The 22,213-nt window shown below is 45.2% G+C and overlaps 1 protein-coding gene across 5 annotated transcripts in view; it reads left to right on the top strand.

The window, feature by feature from the left end:
* Positions 1–22,213, top strand: part of brsk2b (BR serine/threonine kinase 2b) — a 95,766-nt gene that overhangs the window by 36,975 nt on the left and 36,578 nt on the right. For all 5 annotated transcript variants that reach the window (XM_027013801.2, XM_027013802.2, XM_027013803.2 and 2 more), the window contains exon 2: positions 12,764–12,858. In XM_027013801.2, coding sequence (XP_026869602.2) covers positions 12,764–12,858 — 95 coding nt within the window. The remainder of the gene's footprint in view (positions 1–12,763; positions 12,859–22,213) is intronic.

Below are 22,213 nucleotides of genomic sequence, written 5' to 3' on the forward strand. Positions count from 1 at the left end.
GGTAGTAAGTTGTTTGAACAACAGGAGTCAGCCCTTGCCCTGGTGTGTGGATGTGTGTAAGCGCGCAGGCATGTGGGCTCTCTCTGAATGAGCTGCCTGCGTGCGTGCGTGTAAAGGCCGCATGCCGGCCTGTCTGGCGTGTTCTCAGTAGGGGCGAGAGACAGCTCTAGCAGGGGCCGCTCGGGCCTCAGGAAGGGCTATTAGAGCTGATATCAGAGCTCAGCTGCAGGAAGGGAGAGAGGGATCCCCACAGTTCTGGCTCCAAAACCGAGGCCCGGGCAGCTTCCTGCACCTCCCTCTATTGCACTCAGTCTCCTCTCTGCTTCCTTGTTACATGGATAATCTTTAAGAAGGACAGAATTATTAGTGACCCTATTTAATTTAATAGTGACTGACTATTATTTGTGTCATTTAATGTGAAGGATAGTCACCTTATTAAGGATAGGGTGATTAAATTGGTCAATTGGTCAGTTTTTAAATGTCTGAGTTTATTTAATTGCCTGTTTTGTGTGTGTGAGCATTGTTCGAAGCAATTGCTCAAAGCAAAAAGGTAACAGGTAGCTTAGTTGGTATGGTTGGTGTTTTTTTGACTGTGTTTGTGGCGATGGGGGATTACAGTTCTCTCTGGCCATTTGCAACATTTTGGTTGGGTTCTCCATCCGAGGCAGGTGTGCAGAGAGTTAAATCAATCATGGAAAGGCTCTCACACCTTATCTAATGGATGCAATGGGCAGGAACTAAAAGTCTTCACCCGGATACTGTGCAATTTCTGAGTGGACTTGGATTTAATGGAGATTTTCTGGCTTGACAAAGCATGAAAATGATTGAACATTTGTGTTGGTGTGGGTATGGGGTTATGTTGGTACTTGTGGGACCGTGCACAAGGTCTGATTGCAGGTGCAATTGATGTTAATCCAAATTATTATCCAAGTAACATTCTATCTGTCCATCCATCCATCCATCCATCCATCCATCTATCTCTCTTTCAGATGTGATTTACAAAGTTAAAGCATGGTGTGGGTTTGCTCCCTGCAGTAAGATGTGCAGTGATTGGAATGCCTTCAATATATTATTGCAGTGAGATAGTCACTGAGGGGCCCGGTATCGAATCCCCAGCGAGACATGCACTGAGTGGCTCCCCTCAAAGCTGTAATCCAGTGATGTGTAGAGATCCTCTCCAGGCTTTACTGAAGGTGGGGTGTGTGGCGAGCGGCTCGCTGGTGAGACGGGCAGTGATTGGTGCACGTGCAGAGAGCAGATCCTGCTCCAGCTCCCCCGCAGCACCGCCAGTCAGATCCTCCTTTGTGCCGCTGCCGTACTGATAAGGTCTATGCTTCGGAATTCTCTCGGATGCTACCACAGACTGACAAAGGGTGAAAACTCTCACAGGCCATCCAGAGGCCAAATGAGCTGGAATAATGAATAATAATGGTGGAATGGTGAAAAAGAATGGCAGAAGCAGAATATTGTTTAGTGGGATCAACCGTCGGATCAACAGCGTTCTAAAGACCTATAGTGAAGGGTAATTGAAATATTACCCGTCACATTCTGAGATGAAATTGTGCAGGAAAAACTATGAATGTCATTTTAGAGATGTACTTTCTAAAGGTTCATTGTTAGGTTTTTTTATGCACCAGTAAATCTCTTTCATTATAAGCTTTGCCATGCACATTTTGCCTTTTGATGGGGAGAGAATATTAAATGGTAGGTGTCTGCACTTTCCCAAATCACGCCTCAGCTTACTATATGGATTTAGTATTGTTTTACTAAAATCAAGTCTTCACAGTAATTAACCACACATAGTCTTTACTAATATTGTTTCCAATATAACTTTGCTTTTCATGCAGATGTATTGATCCCAGCATACCAATTCTCTGTGCAAGTTCGTTTGTTAGCACCCAAGTGTTTACTGCATTCCGAAAGGCGTGAGGACAGCTGTTTGGAGTTAATTAGCAAGGTAAAACAGGGAGGGGGGGTGAGGGTCCTGTGCCTTTGCCTAACTAATTCAAGGCTCCATTCTGCTCACCAAGATCAAAGGGACCACAGGCAGGAGAGGATGTCTGGGGAGGATAAATGAACAGTTCCAGGCTGTCTTATACTAATGCTCCAGCTGCCAGTAGCCTACCTGGACCATGTCCCATCGCTGGGTGGCCCAGGGACCCTTCAAGACCAGATCCACAAACATAATTCCAAGAATTAAACTGCTAATAATGCTTGTGCTCCTGAGACTCAGATAGTGCACTGCTACAACAGGAGGTGGAGCATAGCGACCTTCAGCTGGTGTCAGTGTGGTGAAATATCCAACCTTATACACTTATGATAACAACATAAAGGCCACTCCAGCAGTCTGCGTTTCGGTTAAAGGCAGAGCTATGATTAATCTTGTGTTAGCTGAGGGGTGCATCCCAGCGTCCTTCTAGGGTACTGCGGCTAGTTGTGTGGCTAAAAGTGTGGCTTTGATAAAATGAATGGTGTGATAAGAATAGAGGGAGGTTAAAGGAAAAGGATACGGATAAATATGGAATTGTGGACTGAATGGGAATCCAGGACGCGTCCCACTTCCATACTGTACTTGCCCTGTACTCTTGCTCTAGTTGCGTGAGCGATCAGTGTGTAGTAGGGGTCTCGTTGTCATGGTGTGGGCCACCAAGCTGCACGGCCTCAGGAAGCCCCGGAAAGCACACCAGTGACGGAGCGGCACAGCCACGCCCCCTGGAAGAAGCAGTCAGCTGTGTCAGGAACTGTGGTCCTTGCCTCCTCCTCTTCCTCCTGCTCTTCATCTTCATTCGGATGCCATGACTCGCTCACTCGCTTTCTCGTTTTAAGCATGTGGTTGAGGAAGGGCTAGAGGAGTGGGGGATGGGGAGTGGAGCATACTCCCTCCTGTGGTTTAATTAGTTTTTAAGTCGGAGAAGCAGGCAGGCTGAGCCGTGTGTGTGTGTGTGTGCGCTAAAGGGGTGTGTGTGGGGGGATGTGTGTGTGATATAAAAGCATCGCGATTAAAGGGGATATCTGTAGCTCTGCCATACCTCTGGGGAAAAGCTGTAAGGTGGCAGTGTTGCGAACCCCCCTAACTTCTGTCTCATAATGCATCGCACAGTTTAACACTGCACCGAGCGACAGAAAACAGAAGCACCGCTGTGTAGTGAAGGCTTTGTTTTTCAGCTAAATCCATCTTCACCCCTAATGCTTGGTTTTCTATCCTATTCTTTCCTCTTCAATATGAGACCATAAAATAAGAAAGCAAGAGAGGAAAAACCCTTTAGCTGGTCAAGTCTACAGTGGACTGTTCTGGGTGCAGTAGTGCCCACTGCAAGGTTTATTTGGTGCAGTGATCCTTTTCATGTGCTGTCAGTGGAGTGTTTTATTGGCTGGCCTTTAGGGCAAAGGAAATCTAGCAGAAAAAAAGAGAAAAGAAATGTATCAGGCTCTGTATGGAGTTGTGGCTTGTAACCCCAGTGCATGCACACATGGGTACTGACATTTCTCTGTCATTCATGAAATAGATATTGAGATCTAATCAATATTTACAGGCAGGACTGATTGATTTTTGTGTGTGGAAAAGAATCGCGGGGTCTTTTAATCATTTGTCACTTTGTGACTGTGCTGACGGCACAGCTGTTCTGTTGCTGTGCAACTCATAAACTGGCATGAATATGCAAAATCTTGCCTGTTTGTTTGTTTATGCATCATCCCTTTTACATTTCATATTGTGCTGCCACTTTCTCCCAGAGGACTTGTCCTGCTTTTTGGCCCCCTCTTCCTCCAGTCATCATCTTTCCTCCAATAGGGGGAGTGCACCTCTTATAATTTGCCAATTAATAATAAATAAGGGGGTGGAGCATCCCATCAGGGTGCTCCTGCTCTGGGGAGGAGCTGGGAGCACACTGAGGGAGCGACTTGAATCAGAACTGCCTCTCTCACAGACGGCCTTTCTTGCACGCGCACCAGCACTCTGCTTTAAACTTTTATGAGGGAACGCGCATAAACTAATGCTAGCAAACAAAGCCAAGGCGCTGCGCCTCTCTGATGGATTAGAAAGCTTTTATTCTGATGACCTGTATAAAGTGAAGTATTGAAAGTAACAGCATAGAAGTAGAATCTGCTTGCTGGACGTTTTTTGTTCTTTGGTCAGTTAACCTTTAATTCCTGTTTTTTTAATATATATATATATATATATATATATATATATATATATATTCTGATATACTCAAATTTATCAGAATGTACCCAGAATTCTTTTAATGCTTTAGCTTTTAGTTAAAGTGAGTTTGTTAATCAAAACATTTGCTTAATGAATGCAACAGGCTTTTTAATACTTGTGTATTGAGTGTTTAATGGCACTGATATTGCACTTATGTGTTAGTTATTATATTGTTTTTTGTCTTCTCTCTTTCCATGCTGCCATGCCCTGTCTTCCATGCCCGTGCTCAACTGCAGGTAAGCGTTTACCTTCACCCAGTGCCATTTGTGTTACTGCTGTCATAGAATCATAATCCTGTTTCTACGTATGAATGTCCTAACATCTTAAAGATTCACCGCATGACTGTTTTTTAATTGGCAATGCCAAATTCAGCTTTGAAGCTCTGATTTCACGTCTACAGTGTTCTGGTGAAAGGACTTTGTGGAGGGTTAGAGTAAGATAGGTGCTAGTGCTGTGCTTAAAACTCTCTTTGGGCCCTTGAACCACTGGAGTAATTTCCACCAGCTTACATGGGACAACGATCGCACCGATGACCACACACAAGCAGCTGCTGCCAGCATCAACCTGGGCCCACAGCCAGGGGGAGGATCTATAATAGAGACCAGCAGGGCCCCTTTCCCTCTTTGCTCTGAGCAGTGCAGCTCAGATTATGTACACTGCTGTGTGCAGCGTCCTCTCTCTTGCTCGCTCTCTCTTGCCCTCTCACTTTCTCACTCACTTAGTCCATGTCCTCTGTTTTAAGCGACTGTTTTGCTCTCCTGGGGGGAGGACAATGTTAGACAGACACCCCAGCACACAGAGGTATTAACTTCCTAACCTCCTACCCCTGTACCATAGTGGAAGTAATCTGTGGTGTTCACACATGCTCACGCGTGAATGCATGCACACACACATACACACTCACACAGATGCTCACGCACGAATGTGCACACACACACACACACACACACACACACACACACACACACACACACACACACACACACACACAACAGTTTGAGAAAAGGTTAGACATGAACGAAGACCCTAGAGAATAGGCAGGGAGTATATGTGTATGACTATTTAAGAGAGAGAGAAAGACAGAGAGAGATATGGTGCTTGAAGATGCCTGCGTGTTCTTGGCGTCTCTGAGGAATAAGAAGAGAGCTGAAGTGTGATGTAGCCAGCGATTCTGTACTATTCCTAATCACAGGACGTGGGGTGTGAGTTGCTGCATGAATACTTACAGCTGAAGAAGAGGTAGCCCCTCTCTCTCTTTCTCTTTTTCTTTCATGATCTCTTTCTCTCCCTCTTTCCTTATTGCTTCCTCTTTCCCTCTTATCTCATCTCTCCCTCGCTCCCCTTTTCTCTCTCTACCTCTCTGTTTATCTCTTTCTGCCTCTTTCTCTCTATCCCCCTCTCTCTATCTCTCATACCCCCGAGTGAACCCCCCCCCCCCCCCAACATAATAAGTGTGGACAACCCGGAAAGGTGAGCGAGTGGCACTGGCCTGACACATCCAGTCCTGCAGGCTAGGCCACTCTAGAGAGCCCCCCTGTGATACATCACACAGGCACTGCAGGATCACTGTGGGAATCGCTGCTGGACCAGCCTCCTAAAGCAGTGTTGGCACCAGCAGCAAGGGCAGCGCTTATACAGCTGTCTCTGCGGTCCTGGCTGGACTGTCCACTGTGACCATGTAGACAACAGGGGTCTTTGTCTTCTGAGCTGACTTGGACACATGCAATGTGGCTTCCACTGTGGTTTCAGTATGCTCATTTATTCTTCAGAGAACATGAAAGACCAAATTTTTATTTATCGAATCAAGATTATGAAAATATATGGATAACTGTGCATATACTCATTCTGTGGGTTCCCGAGAACAGGGCTGAAGTTTAAATCTATTTGTGAGATGCATGCAATGGCTGAATTATATGTGAAATGATAAATCAGGTTTATTTATGTGTGGTGTAGTCTCTAGAGTGATTCTGATCCCCACATCCTAAATCTCATTTGAGAAGTAACAAAGGCAGTTAATCAATAGCTCATTGGCTAGAGGCGCAGTGGCAGCATAACTTGATTGGTCGAGGTTGGGGGCGGGGGGAATGACAGTGAGGTGTCACAACGGTAAATCTGGGGACGGTAACAAGGACTAGGTCGATAGCTCTTCAGCTGTTATAAGTGACCATCTCTAAGGTAATTCTGCAAGTCCTCAATCACATTAACTTGCTACATGACATAAATGCGAGGCACTGGCCTTCACTGGTGATCAGTACAAGTAATGTGCATGTTGTTATGGAAGGCATTAGTAGTTATGAAGATCCTTGAAGGTGGAGATCACAAGGGAGTTTAATGGTTGTGTGTATGCGTGCGTGTGTGTGCGCGTATGTATGTGTGTGTGTATGTGTATGTGTATATATATATATATATATATATATATATATATATATATATATACACTGTAAATATGAATGTAAACTATCATGCACAATAAATAACTTTAAATACATTTATTATTTTTTGCAGGGTGTTATCTAGGACATTTATATATGTCCTACAAATTCTATGATGAAGAGAGAAATGCCAAATCTGTTTTGTATGTGAGCACCATGGTCAGCGACCAAATCAGGAGACTGTAGCTGTATTAACTTATACTCTAATCAGCAAACCCTTACTTCTGTCCTGGCAGAGTCTGCCTCTTACTAGCCAGCTATAGAGGAGCCATTATTGAGATCTCTTTGTTTCTAGTGAATGGAGAAAGGAGAAGAGATGGAGAGAGAGAGAGAGATAGTAAAAAAGGCCATATGTGAGAGGCTGTGCAGATGATGTGTTGAGAGGCAGCGCCGGCTAATAGAAATCAGCGCGGCGAGCCGTTAATATACAGTGGGCATCAGGATAATGAGCTCACTGCCGTTGACACATTGATTTAGCCCGAGTGGCAATGGAATTAGCCACTGCTTGAGAGAGATGTCAACAGGCCAAACAATGGTGGCCAGCATAATGAATCTCACCTTCTCATGCTGCAAGCCCCTCCCTCACCTCCGCATTTCATAGGCTCACAAGACTTGGAGCACGCTCAGTTCCTACTCGCAGCTGTCTCACTGGCTGCTGCCCTAGTCTGTGAAGGAGTGTTAGTTTGGTGCTCTGAGACTACTTGATTAATATTGCAGATGAGTCAAGGAAATAGGCTCTGACCACTACACATTTCCATGCTAAATTAGTGCTAATTTCCCATTATCTGAAAATCACAAACATTTTTCTTTTAAAATGGGAAAATCTCATTATCTGTATATGTCTATTTATGTTCTGTGTTCAAATTGCTTTGGTCTTTTTTTCATGCCTCACCAGGCTCCAGCCAGGCTGCAGAACCTGGTTCTAACATCATGATCCCTTTAGCAGCCTTCTTTGTGGTGCAGATAACATTTTGGCCCTTGAGGATATATTTGGCTCTCCTTGGCTTTCATTATGGGCAATAAACACATATTTAATATTGCTGGCTCAACGCCCCTTTTATTTGAATGGGGCCCAAGATGGTGGCGGGGCGCGAGCAGCGGTTGGGAGCAGCTGGGAAGCTGCCTGGCACCCGATGCCTCTGCAGCTTGGAGGCACAGCCTGGAGGCAACGGCGTTGGCTACACCACCGCTTTTGAAAACGCAGGCCTTAGCAATCCGAAATAGGCCCGCCACGGGTTTGGGAGCGGCCTTTGATTAGTGCGGCGGGGATCTGCAGGTTCATTGATTCTCCAGGCCTCTGGGGATGGAGGTGTAAGCCTGGCTGAGTATTAAGTGACTGCTGCCGGAGACGAGCTTTTTGCTCAAACGAATTTGCCCCCAGAGACGTCGTTAGAGTTAGACTTTGGGATGCACTTCGTTTAAATATACTCTTTGTAGCAGAACCATTCTGATGATGGTGATGAAATGCTCACCCTCTGCAGTACTGCCCTTGGTGCGATTTTATCACCTGCAGAGCTGGATATGCATCGCCCTCGCATCCCCTCCTCTCCCAGATCACCATGGCAGTCTTGGTGGGGGGGCGGGGTTGAGGGTGGGTGCCACTCTCTCTCCCCTTAGGCAAGCCCCATTATGTCTCACGGTCTGCACTAAGCAGATGGCGCTTCAGACTGTATCACCAACAGGCTGCTGCATTAGCACAGCGGTTCAGGTGAGGAGCCAAGGAAAGGCGTCCTGAGCTGAGCAGGAGCCATGTTTGTGTGCACATGGAGCAGTACGTTGGGCTCTTCCTGCTGTCTTCTCAGCTTCTCTGCTACCGCTTTTTTTTTTTTTTTTTTTTTTTAAATAAGGTGTTGCCAGCATTACGGTGAGAGTGTTGCAGCCTCTGAAGCCAGGCCTGGTTTCATTGATTTTGCCTGCGTCTGATTCGTTTTCATATTAGGCGATCATCAATCATAGCTGTGACAGCCCCAGATGCCTCATTGTTGGGATCCAAATATCTTCCCTCATAAAGCCAGTCACCTGCAGAATGCACCCGTGCACTGAGGGACTGTCGCCAACATCATCATTATTGAGCCTCTCTTCACGAGACTCTGCAGGCGTAGCATTCTAACAGTCATTTAATATTAATCTAATATTACATAATATTATTATTAATATCTAATATTAAAATGTTATTTATTTTTTCAGTTCACATTTTTTATAGCTTTATATGTAGTTGTTAATTCTTTTCCTCTGTCTGTCTTACTTTGCTTGATAGTATAAAATTTAAGCATCCATATGTTCCGACCATGCAACACTGTGCTGAACGAGTTGCCTTGTGGAATGGAAATGTCTTTTTTTGACCATCGTTAATGTTAATAACTCTTTAGACACCATTTGACCATTCCACATTCTACCATTGTTTGACACGACCAAGTTCCCGGAGGAGCCGACCTCCCCAAAGTCTGAAAGTCAAACTCCAACTAGGCCAGAGAGATGGTAGTGATAAACATTTGCACAGCACAATGAAGGACCAGGCCAAGTGGAGAGTCCTCAGATGAGATTTGAAATGCAAAGTGAAAACACAGAGATGTTCGTCTGCACAGCTGCTTGGGGTCTTATGGTGGCAGCCGATAAAAATAGCCGCTTGTGGTGCTGTAGTAGCTGGTTACTTGATAGCTGTGCATTTTTGTGTGTTCGCATGTGTGTGTGTGTGTGTGTGTGTGTGTGTGTGTGTGTGTTTGCTCGGGCATGCACGGATGTGTGCAGTGATCTCTAGACACCCGTCCCCCAGGAGCTCTACAAAGGCCTAATTGAAAGATTTTCACTGCCAAAACACAGACAGACAAAAAAGCACAAAGGATGATGCTTGACATGTTGGGTTTGGCTTCATCAGGGCTTTGTGCTCCTGTTGTGGACGACGGGCTCTTGTCACTGGAGCATCCACCGCCTGCCTCTGTACCGCCAGGCCCAGAACACACACCCATCACATCCATTCAGAGGATGCAGCCTCAGGCCCACAGCAAGAGCTTCACAACTGGATGACAGCCCTTCTGATGGATGGATGGGTGAAAGGATAGATGAATGGACTGATTGATGAGTGGATGTTGACTTTGGAATTTAATTGTGATGGAATTTATATACCTGCCCTTACCTGTCAATTATGTTTCACAAAAGGGTTTATAAACAATCAGAGTATCTATGGACCCCGTACACACAGTACATCCACAACAGCACCTAAGCGCTGATCCACACCGATAGAAATCAGAATTCTTTCAACATCGGGATATACTTAATGTATTTACATATGCTAACAGAAAAGAGTGAACCTCAGCTTTCAGATAAAAAGTGGAGAGAAATCTATTAGCAAACAGTGACAAAGAGAAAACACTTCACGACTTCATCATCTGCCAATGATATGAATCACACATGCATCACAATGCATTATATATGTGGGCTGTAAGTAAAGTGTTTTCACACATTCCATTTGGAGTCAACCCAGCTGCGATTTCTTCAGTGACGGCATAATTATGGACTCTTTATGCTGACATTGAGTGCATTAATCAAAAATAGATCAGCGTGGGACAGCAGCTCCTTGCCACTGCCACAGTATAGCCACTTATTGTCCTTTCTGCAGAGGCTGGCAGATTCTGTGTGTTAGGACGTCAGCTGCAGGAGACAGGAAACAGTCAAGCAAGAGTGTCAATACAGATGCTACACTAACAACCATATACACTTATGGGTTCATGGTGAATTTCTGTGTGACTTGTGAAGGCAATATCGAGAGAGAGAAAGTGCGTGCGCGTGTGTGTGCGTGTGTGTGTGTGTGTGTGTGTGTGTGTGTGTCTGCTAGGAGGGTGGGTTGGTGGGGATTAGTACAGTGTAAGTAAAAATGGCTTTGACACATGCAGGTGGGGAATCCCTCGTCATTACTGGTGCCTGTTTTCTCTGAAGGTCACAGGCATGCTTTTTGCTATAACAGACAAGCTTTCATGCATCGATCTGTTAGTTGCTTGTGTTGGTTAGATGTGAGGAGTGGTAGTAAAGACCTGTGTTAACACAGCCCTCACGTGGATGTGTTTGGAGTCCCATGTCACCAGAGAACGCGTGAGGCTGTTACAGTACCACACATTACGGATTGCTGCTTATTTCCTCCATTTTTCCTTTTTTTTTTGTGGAGAAGTGACATTTTCTGGAAAGGAATGAGGTCTTATGGGTGGCTGCATTTTCTCTTTTCTTGTGCAGTGCTTTATTTTGCATTGTATTGTTTTATTTCCTGGTTCAACCCAAGCTGTAGTTGTTGTATTTGGTCATTTTTAAAATAAATTTTTTGCCACATTTCTTTGACAGATCCGTGTGCCTCTTCCGAGATTTCAGCTACAATGGCTTTTGGAGTTCCCTCATAAGTGTTTGTGGACGAACCTCTCATGGAAGAGTGTTGTTTTGCTCTGTAAAAAATAACAAGCACACGACTCGTTGACTTGCCCGAAGAGCGCCGCCCTGGCCGATGCGTCCGTTTTTCCTGCCCAGCGCGCTGACTGAAGAGGGTCAGGGTAACGACGGCTTGTGTGATTGTGTGATGTAGAAGCTCCGACAGGAGTAGTTCTGGCATTACCTATTTCCAACCACTGGAGACACATGGCCATTGAATTTGAGTTGTTTACCTAGTAGTGGGTTTTAAATGGAAAAGTGGACAGGTGCAGATGTCTATACCTGGAAGCCTGCACTTTTGCAGAGCATAGTTCAACAGCTGGATGAGATGGTCATGATTAACCAAATGAAATCATAGATGGAGCCAGGAACAGAGACTGATGACACATCAGCAGAGAAAGGGTTGCGGATATTTGAGGATAAGATTACCCATCCCTGATAGAATAACTATATCTCCTTGCTTGCAGTGAAAGCTATGTGAATGAGCATGAGATGATGCATGTTGGCACACATGGTGCACATGATTAAGGCAGCTTGTATGTAGATGTGTTTTTAAAGCTATGTGGAAGCTTTTCTCCGGGTGGTTTTTTTTTTTGGCAGAAGTCTATACATGCCCACTCTTTCTGACTAACATGTGTTTAACAATAATTTGCCTGATTTGTATGCATTTATTCATATATTCAAACATTTGACAGAAAACCAAATTAGTATGGCCTCGCAAATGTTGTGTTGTGTTTTTGTTTTTGTTTGTTTGTTTGTTTTTTTCCCCCCAGTAGCCCTCAGTGTGCTTCCATATTGTGCTGGAAGCTTCACTGCCTGCTTCAGGTTGTTGTGTAATGTTGTAGGTGCTGCACTGTTTGAATGATGTATTCTCCGATGTATGCTTCCCTCCATACTGAGAAGCCCATGTCTTTCCAGCGTCTGTTCTTGTCTGGCTCCTCCTTTTCTGTCCCGTGCACAGCTGCATGCTCTGGTGGCTCAGAAACTTTCACCGGCGACAAGCGTCTGCAAACGGGTTACTGTGCACCTTTTTTCGCTCCAGTGCACGTCCATCCAAGGCAGTTACGCGCTGATGCAATATTCATATGGTCCCAGAACATTGCCGTCCCTTACGAGGGACCGCATGTCCAAACCCTGCCGCCCACACCCCCCATAGGGCACCACAGTGATACGGCGACACTGACATGTCGTTAAAGCCCTCCAGGATCTAACGACCCACGGGCGTAAACGAGACGCGGGGACCTGTCGAAGGTTTACAGCCGCTCAGCCCCTAGGGTAACCCCGTCGGGAAATCAACAGTTTGATATGCAGAGGCATGCTCAAAAATGCATGGAGGTAATAAAAGAATGCAAAGGCGTGGCATTTAGAGCGGACCCGTGATGTATGCACACTCCCCTGTCAGCCTTTGAGTGTGTGGAGAGGGAGGGAGGCTACCTTTTTATTGTTATGACAGAAAGCCGTTGAGGGATCTCCCACGTTGATGTGCCCTTGTTTGTGTTTATGTATGTTACCTGACATTTACTTGGCTGCATGAAAAGCGCGCCTGAGTTTTCATTTTACGCATGACGGCGGCTATGGAGAGACAATTTTTTTTATTTGTGAGTAGTGTCTTGCTGAGGCCAGCACTTTGTTGCCACAGAATGCTCTTTGGCTGATGTAACTTTTTTTGACATTTTATTTTTCATCTTTTTTTTTTTTTTTTTGCCTTTCATCTTAGGTCTGGTGAAGTTGGGGGTCCACTGCGTCACGTGTCAGAAAGTTGCCATAAAGATCGTGAACCGGGAGAAGCTCAGTGAATCAGTGTTGATGAAGGTAAGACCATAGCCTTCCTATGCCTTCCCTTTGTCCCAGAAAGCAGCCCAAATTCCTATACCCACTCAAGCAAAGTTGTGCTTGGATTTAATGGTAATGGTTTGTATTACACCCGCAATTTATAGTCCCTCCTTAGCACACAAGAGCATATTTATTGGCTGTCAGTCCTTCTGTGTTATATTTAACTTGTACACAATAAATTGCTTTGCTGGGCCACATGTCCATTTAACTCTGTTACAAATGCATTTACAGCACATTTACGTAATTTGGTAGATGCTTTTATTTGGGGAGACATGTTTATCAGGATGACAGTACATGCCCTCTCTGGTATCAAACCGATGAACTTGGTGTTACTAGCAACAATGCTCTACCAGGTGAGCTACAGACAAACACCCCTTGTTGATTCTGGCATGAGGTGGCCTCCTTTGTGCCTCGGTGCAGCTGCGCTGTGCTCTGCAGCAGCTGGGGGACACCGCCTGCATCAAACCCAGCTTGGTCTATGGCGGCTCGTCGCTCAGCTAACCGAGGGGAGCCACCAGCACTCGTCATCAGCCTCGGGTGACAGAAGGCTATTAGTCCTTTTGATGAAAGTCAGTGGCTTTAAGAAGATAATTTCCTGGGAATTGTTTACATACACATACGCTGCTGTGTAAACAAATGCTACGCATACAATACATACACACACACTGGGTTTGCACTACACGCACACATCCACACGTGCGCCTGTTCATACACACCTCCATGTGTTTTGACTAATTGATCTCTTTTAGAAACCCATGCCTGGGGCCTGATGGGAAATGAACGGATGGTAATCTGATTAAGGGTAATTTCTTTTCATAGGGTGCAGTTGCCATATCTAGGAACAACCAGATGCACCTGATTTGAATTTAATTGATGTAAAAGTGGGTGCAATTTCATGCAGTCCCCCAAGCACTGCTCTCTGATGCACATTGTTCCAAACATGCATGCATGCACGCACACACACACAAACATACAAGAGAATTTTTTTTTCTCCTTATCACATATCTTTGATGTGAATATCTATTACCCAGTTAACCTTGAAAGGCTCTGTTTTTTGCTGTTTTTGCTATGTTCTGTTAGAAGACAGTCATGTGCTTTATTTTAAAGAACATGCAGAGCATCAAGAGAAATCTGATTTCATTTTGGAGCAGTTGCTTTGTGTGGGGATTTCTGTTGCTAAGGCACTCAACCCCCTCTAAGTCCACCCCCCTCCCCAACACAGTCTCCTAACTTCTTGCTCTCATGCATGCTCTTCCCAGGCCCTGGTGCACATGGTAACCATGGGGTGGGCTTTCTCTCTTCTCGCTGTCTCTCTGATGTTCGCAACTTGTCCTCCTCTCGTATTGCCAAATAAGCGAAACAATCTGTTTGCTCCCAATTACCCGCCTTGCCCATTTATCCACTGATGTCCGTCCTTTGACAGTAATGATGGGTGAGGTTTGAAACGGAGGGGGGAAAACTCCAACTTTTGACCCGCTCGTGCCTCTTTGTGTCCTCTCTCTGACCGTGATCATATTGCCTTCATTAAATGGTTAATGGTTCATTAACTCCTGACGGTCTGCGGGCCAATTGTGATGCAAGTTGAGTTGATTGGCTGCTCACTGTAATTGGATGCGAGAGCTGATGAGGTCGTCCAATCTAAATAGAGTCCCCTGACTGCCCTCTTCCAGCTGCTGTAGATTTGTGTTTTGCTGAAGGACCTCAGGAGCAGGTAGAGCTAAACACTGAAGCTGGAGCCTGATAATTTCATCTACTACTTTGTGCGATATGATCACATGGGGCAGATCTCTAACCCCTGAGTGCTGCTTGGCTATAGCCCACAGGTTCTTGATGGAGAGCATGCACTCACACGTGCAGGTTTATTCTGTGATTCCATAGCTCTTCATGCTCTTCTGAAGGTCACCCTAGAAGCCCAATGCTTATTTTTTTCCCCCTTGTATCAGGGGTTGTTGTCATGGGAACGTGAAATGACGGGCTTTTATGGAGGGGGTCGAAAATTACAGGCCTCTGGGAAGAGTGATCTCAGACTTTTTACCGCTTGCCTCAAAAGGCAAACGTAAGAAAGGTTCCTTCCAGCCATAGAAATGAACCGCCGGGACGATCACCAAACGTTCTTATCAAGCACCAAACAGCTTTGGATCCGACTTCTATTGATTTCTGCAAATTCGCGACATTTCTCCAAAGCGAGGCGGTTAACGCATGGAAGCAAGTGTCCCCCTTTTTCTTCTAGGCTTCGCCCGCTATAGTGACCCTTTGTTCAACCTCTTGTTGCAGCTTTTGTATTAGATCTTCATTCTGTGTTGCCTTTTGCATTGGTGTCTATTGTCTGTAGATGGGAGGCAGGTGCTGCTACTGGCCTACTGGAACACTGCCCCTCCCCCCCATGTAAGAGTAAATGAATAAGCAAACAATGACTGTATTAGCATACAGTGGGAGGTCACCTGTCTTTGCTTTGTGGGGTTTCTTTGTGTTGTTGCTGCTGCTTATTCTATTGTTTCGCTCTGCCTCAAGCAGAACCCCCCCCCCCCACTGTTAGGTATTTGCATAGCTTGTGTGAACTTGTGCACAGCTCTGAATGTTAGTGTGTGTGTGTGTGTGTGAGAGAGAGAGAGAGAGAGAGAGAGAGAGAGAGAGAGAGAGAGAGAGAGAGAGAGATTGTGTAGGGGTTGTAAATTCTGAATGTAATTGCCCATATGCATCAATGTATTTTTCTCTCCTTCCCCCCCCCCCCCCCCCATGTCCTGTTCATTGTCTCTCTCTCATCATCTCGAGACAGCATTTACGCCCGCGTGTGTTTTGTGCACGTGTGTACGTGCAGGCGTCTGTCTGTGCGAACCCGGGCGGGGGTGATGGGGCGTGCGGGGCCGTGGCATACGCACATCACAGGCCTGACATTTGGGAACGTGGTTTTCCCAGCGAGCAGCACGGCCGGCTAATGAAGTCCTCACTGGCCTTTCCACACACACCGAAGAAGTGAGCTTCTCGGCCCTTGCCGACGGCACACTAACGAGGGTCGTGTCAGAGTTCGACCTCGGTGCTTTTCGCCTGGGAGGAGGCTGCAGGTGATTCCAGCGCAGGGTCTGCAGAAGCTTTTGAGGGGGGAGGAAGTTAGGGGAGGGTGTATGCGGTAGTCAGCAGGTGGTACAGGTGCAGGCTGGTCTTGGGGGAATTGCTAACATTTCTGAAACCAAGCCGTGCGTCTCCTGGGAAATGGTCAAGAGTAGTGATGGGGGAGGGCGAGAGGAATCATGCATGCTGGACCCCTGCAGAGAGCTGATAACCGAAGCCTTGGCACGGTGCCAGTGTGCACATGCTGCACTGTGCACTGCAGAGAACGAGAGAGGGGAGAGGGAGATGGGGGGGGGGAGACAGACAGAGAGAGAGAAAGAGATAGAGGGGGGAATAGAGAAAAGAAAGGACAGGGAACGACAGAGGGAGAAGGAGGGAGAGACGAGTCTACACGTGAGTCTTTGACTAGGCTTCCACTGAATTTTACTGAGGATGATGGATGATGTCACCCCGTATGAGTGTAGTTGCTTGATAACCCACTAGCACTGAATTAACATTGAAAGACGCTCCTGCTGAATTCACTGAACTCTAGCCACCTAAAGCTTAAGCCAGCCAGTTTTATCCCTTCACTTTACCATTATAGGCATGGAGTATGTATGACACAGTTGTAGCACAACCAAAATATATCTCCAGTGATCTAAAATCCATCGCTAGTGTAAATGTCTTTGAAGCTGGAAAACATGAACACTCCCAGTTATGTTTCTCTTGTTTTTGAAGAAAGTAGCTTATGCCAAACATGAAAATGATTAAAAGAAGAAATAAAAATAAATAAAACCACAAAGATTATGCAGAATTGATTTCAATAAATATGTAATTGCTTTAGAGACCTGCGGTGTGAACTTTAACTGCTCCTGTTAACTAAGTGCTGAACCACTGTTATAGCAGTTTTGGAAAAAAATAGAAAAATTACAAAGCCATCACATTCTCAGAGCCAATTTTAAACAACTGCTGTAAGTTCCCAAGCCTGTGCAAGCTCAGCAAAACAAGTAAAAGGCCTTTAAGAATGCAGGAAGAGCCTGCAGTGTGTCTTCTGTTTCCTCTGCTCTTTACCGCCTTCCGTCCCGTTTGGGAAAGCCGCACTGAGCTCCTGCACTGAGCAAGCGAGCAAGGTCAGCAGTCCCGCTAATCACACAGGCGTAAAGGGTGCTGGCAGGTGCCGTGTGCTGTACCGCATGCGCTGCTGACACTGTGCTGTGTGAGGCAGCCAGTCAGCTCCCGTTGGCCACAGACCCACAGTTCCCCCACAGACAGAGCTCCGTGCCTAGATACGACGTGGCGCGTTACACCCCCCATACCCCCCCAGCACCCAAACACGTGACGCTTGGATGCCTCCGTCAGCCGTGTGGTTGGCATTGTTAATGATGTTGACGCGTGGAAACCTGAGTGATTTGAGATGATGTTTATTTATTCAACACTCTGGTCTGACTAATGGGGGGGAAAGGCGCAGAGTTTGATGAAGGCGTGTGATCGCTGAGGCAGAGGAGATGCAGAATGGAGCTTGAACACAAATGAAATGCCTGTTTGATTTAATATAGAATTTGTTTAGTGAAGTGTGTGCGTACATGCGCGTGCGTCCGTGCGTGCGTGTGTGTGCGCATGCGTATGTCACTTCGTTTTGATCTTTTTGTGAGGACTGAATATGTTAGATCTCCCACAAAGACATGTTTGATTTTGGTTATTGAGGTTTAGATTGGACATTTGGGTGGTATAAAAAATATACATTTTATACATAAATATAAAATATCAGGTATACATAGATTTACATGACTATATATAATTGTTTGTTTTTTGGTGAGATTAGTGAGTTGCGTCACGCTGCTGTTCTGCAGGCAGTAATGTGAGGAGAACGCTACAGGGAGAGGAGCGTGAACGCAGTCAGAGCAGGACGGTAGCAGAGTGTCTAACGAAACGCAGCTGAAGCGAATCTCCTTCTCACCACCCTGCCTGGGCCCCTTATCATCCGCTCCCCTCCTGCTTTGCTCCTTGCCACTAAATCCTTAACAGATCTCACATCCCCTCCTCTGCTCACATCCCCTCCTCCTCGGCCCCCTCTTGGGGAAGAGCGCTGCTGTTGAGGACGCGCAAAGCAGCAAACGAAAGGCTTCCAGTCTCTGGCTAAACCCTGGGCCATGGCGGGGGGGGGGGGGGGGGGGTTGGTTTGGGCTGGTCACCATCTTAGCACCATCCTGTGCAGCCCGGTCGGACCGCCCACCTACCCTGCTGCTTCACCAGTTGCCTGGTAATGGAGCTGTAATGGTGCCATAGCTTTCCTTTACTGCTTCGGGTGGTTACATTAACGTCCCACACTGCGTTTTACTGGCTCAGGTGAAGCTGAGCTACTTGGAGCTGCTGCTTGTAGGTTTTTGTTTTCATCAACTTAACAACTATATAATGCATGTAATTAATAAGCTAGACACTTTTTTACCCACTTGACAGGTCTATAAAAGGACTATAAAACTCCCATAAAAATGTGGTAATCAGCTAGGCAATGTATTTAATATAATTATTTAATGTGGATAGTCCCTTAAATTAGCATATTTATATAGTATAAGATCAGTATATGTGAAATGTTAAGTTATGTGTCACATAAGGGGCATATATGAAAAATAATTTAATCTAATGTAATCCTATAAAAACGTAATATGTATTTTCTGATAAATAGCATGTAAAACTCCTGACCATAAATGATTACAAGCCTTTTGCATATGGAATTACATCATCACAGGTCATGCTTCGCTTGAGCACAGCGTGACCCAGGACCAGGAGATTTTTTGGCAGTGAAGGGGTTTTTGGGTTTTGTTTAGTTTTTTTGGTGTACGTTCCACTAGGATGCCAGCGCTATCTGCTGTCACTGCGGTGATCTTATCGGCCCGCCCTGGTCCTGGGACCCCATGTGGTTAGCTCATCTGCAGCCTCATCGCACATCAGATGGACAGGCTCGGCGCTGTGATGTCTCACCGTCAGCACTGAGCGCACGCCTGCGCAAAATCATCCATGCAAATGTGACCTCGTAACTCGCCGCTCGTCAGCATAGCCACCAAACGTACGCCTCAACGATGACGTGATTTCTGGGTTTGGTCTCCACTTCCTACCAGTATTTCTCAAGCATGCAAGCTGTCTCCCGATGGAGAGAAATGGTTATTATCAGACTGGTCGGTTGCTACAGCAACAGATGGCGATTTGATTTACACGTGGGACACTGAAATTAATTACCTTGCCCCTAACTTGGACTTACATCATGTTTCAATTGTGATGGGGTTTGGGTACTGTGCACAGCTTCAATCAATGGAGATAATTTATTGAAATAACAGTTCTCCCATCAGGCCCAATTGATTAGGAAGTCAGAAGTGGATTATTTGATTTAGTCAGACCAAAAGTCTGCTTAGTAGAATATTTGTCTTTTTCACTGTGGTTCAGCTTGTACTCAAAAGGTTCTCTCATTTGGTACAGTCCAAATGTCACCTGTATCAGGTGTAATGGCATGTTAGACCCATTTGTTTTCCCATAAAATTATGGAATGATTTGTGATGTTGATTCATAATGGCTAAAGTATGCTTTAGCTTTCCTGTTTTTCTTGGTGACCATATACAGTGCATTTCATTAAGAACATCTGAATGTCTAAGTGTAGTGTCTAAAACAGTGCATCTTTGCAGTTACTCAGTGAGAACTTTATATGTGTTATAAATCAATGGGTTTAAAAACAAATGCATATCTTGATCATTTAATTTTAAAATAGAGAGGGAAAATCTATAGAGCAACTGTTCCTTAACTTTTTACATGCAGATCTCTCATATTTTCTCATTTTTGTTGGGTATCTCCATGGTACTAACCATCCTCAGAAATGGCATCAGAGCACCTTAGGGAAGGGAATTACAGTCTAAACATAAACATTTATTTATCTGCAGTAAACGGAGCATTTTAAATCTGTCATATTTATTGTTTGGCTTATTGTTTAGGTCGGTATGCTCACTCGTAACTGATTCTCCCCAGGCAAACGTAGCCACTGCTCACTTTGATGGATTCTTTTATCGGCGCGAGTGGGGCCCCAAGAAGCGAGGGAGCCCGGGATAAAGTCGCTGCGTTACCTTTTTGTCTTGGTCTCCAGAATCACCCTTGACCTTCCTGCCTTGCCAGGCTGAACGAGGCCAGCCCAGGAGAGGCCCGTTGGCGGAGATTTATAGCTGTGCCCGTGTGGTCCCCTGTGACAGCCAAATCGATTTATGTGGACGAGTGGGCGCTGTGCTCATGATTGCACAGGGCACCTGGACAGACTATGAAGGTGAATGATGCAGTACTCCATCTCTGTGACCTTAGCATAGGTCCCATCCCTAATTATTAAGAGATGGTTTGAGCTTACCATCATGGACAAGATGAGGAAAAATGCAAGTTAATAATTTGGCCAAATTTGGCCAAAGATCAAAGCTTGAGCTGTGTGGAAAACAGCAATAAAAGTTCTAAGCAAAGAGAGATTTTCACTGGGAAAATAATTTATTGGTCAAATAGATTGAAGAAGGCACTGCTTTTGTGAAGAAAGACTTGAGCTATCAAAGAAGCTTCACATGCCTCACTGATCCAAGAAAAGTAATTCACTGTAATATTCCCAAACATAAACTCCAAAGCAGAAGCTGGTAAACTTAATTTAGTCAGAGGTGTATTGAGAGACTGCTGTTAAAGTACCGCACATTGCAAGGCGAGCTACAATCACACCAGGTTAGCGAGAGCGAGAGTGGGAGGCAGGCAAAATGGTACATTTTCAGCGGTGCATATACCTCAATAGCATAAACACTTTAGGCGGGAGCAGGAGGCAGCGATTCGCCGTGTGTGGCAGAATGAATCACAGAGCAACAGAACAGTGCCAGACTGTTTATCCATCGATTTCCAAGCAGTATGGGAGGCTGTCTTACCCCCCTGCCCCTGCACGTGGAGGGGATCAAGGGAACTCACAACAGTTAAATGACATAGGTAGGTAGAAGATGATGATTACTTTTTGAGGAGGTGCATGGCACAATAGGTGTAGGAGTGTGTATGTGTGTGTTGTGGGTGTGTGGGTGTCCTTGCTCATCAGCCATAGGGAAAGAAATCCAATCTGTCTGGTTGGATCTCTCATATCCTGGTGTGGTTCTCTATAACAATGGTCTGGATAGGTATAGGAATAAATAGGCTGCGTTCACACTGAAGAGAAAAGTAGCTTAAATCCGATTTAATGTCCATATTTGATTTATTGGCCATCTTTTCATTAGTATAAAAAGATAATGCAAGTGAACTAATATTCGGCCAAGACCACTAAACGGATACGTATTGCATTTCAGTGCCGCATTTTAAAGTGGCCTAGATCGGAATTGAACATTTTCAGATTTATTGTGCTTTTTTGCTATTCACGCTGCCATCCAAATGACAAAACTGTGTCACATATGGAAAAAAAAGATCATATTTTTATCTGCGGTTTGTATGTAACCAAACAAGGATACCTTTTACCTGCAGTTAGAACTTTACCATAGAAGTTTAGGTACAGGTAGTGAATGATTCAGTCACACTAGCTTTTCTTGAAAAACTCTCTGGAAGGAGAATTTATATAAAGGACCATAGTTGACTGGAATGATGTACATTTACTTCCATCTGACCTCAAAAAGACCAATCTGTGCATAATAAGTTTGTGGTCTAATCGAGTCGGTGATCAACCTCACAGGGAAGAAAAAGACTTGAATCAGCTACATGTTCTGATATACGTACACTTATAATTAAATAATAACATGTTTGGTCTTTAAACTCACAACTCATTCTAGACAAAATTCACAGTAACTAATTTATAGAGGTTAAATGCAATAAAAAGTGATTACCTAATTAGGTTACCCACTTAATGAAAACATCACCTTAACACATTTAATATTCCTTTTAAATTCATAACAGCCTTTGTCATCTGTTTTTGACACTGGTCTTTAAGACGTAATTTATGCAAAGTATACGGAACCCAAGAGCCCTGTATCTCCGTCGCGTGCGTGTACCAAGTCCTTGTCATAGCGTGGCGGGTTGTGAAAGTCGCCTGCAGGCATGGGTGGAGAAATATTAGCAGGTAGTGGTGTTTCGTAGGGGAGATGAAGGCCTCGCCTCCCGAGCACGCTTCGGTCTGGTGCCCAAGGGCCGCTCCACCTCGTCTCCCTCTGCTTCCAACTTCAATTCTTCATAAGGCAAACATGCTAATCACGCCCCAAAAATGGGTTTCCTGATGTATTTTCGGAGGAAAATGCAACCCTTTATTCATAAATAT

This window comes from Electrophorus electricus, chromosome 21 (genome assembly GCF_013358815.1).
Source record: "Electrophorus electricus isolate fEleEle1 chromosome 21, fEleEle1.pri, whole genome shotgun sequence".
Classification (NCBI taxonomy): domain Eukaryota; kingdom Metazoa; phylum Chordata; class Actinopteri; order Gymnotiformes; family Gymnotidae; genus Electrophorus; species Electrophorus electricus.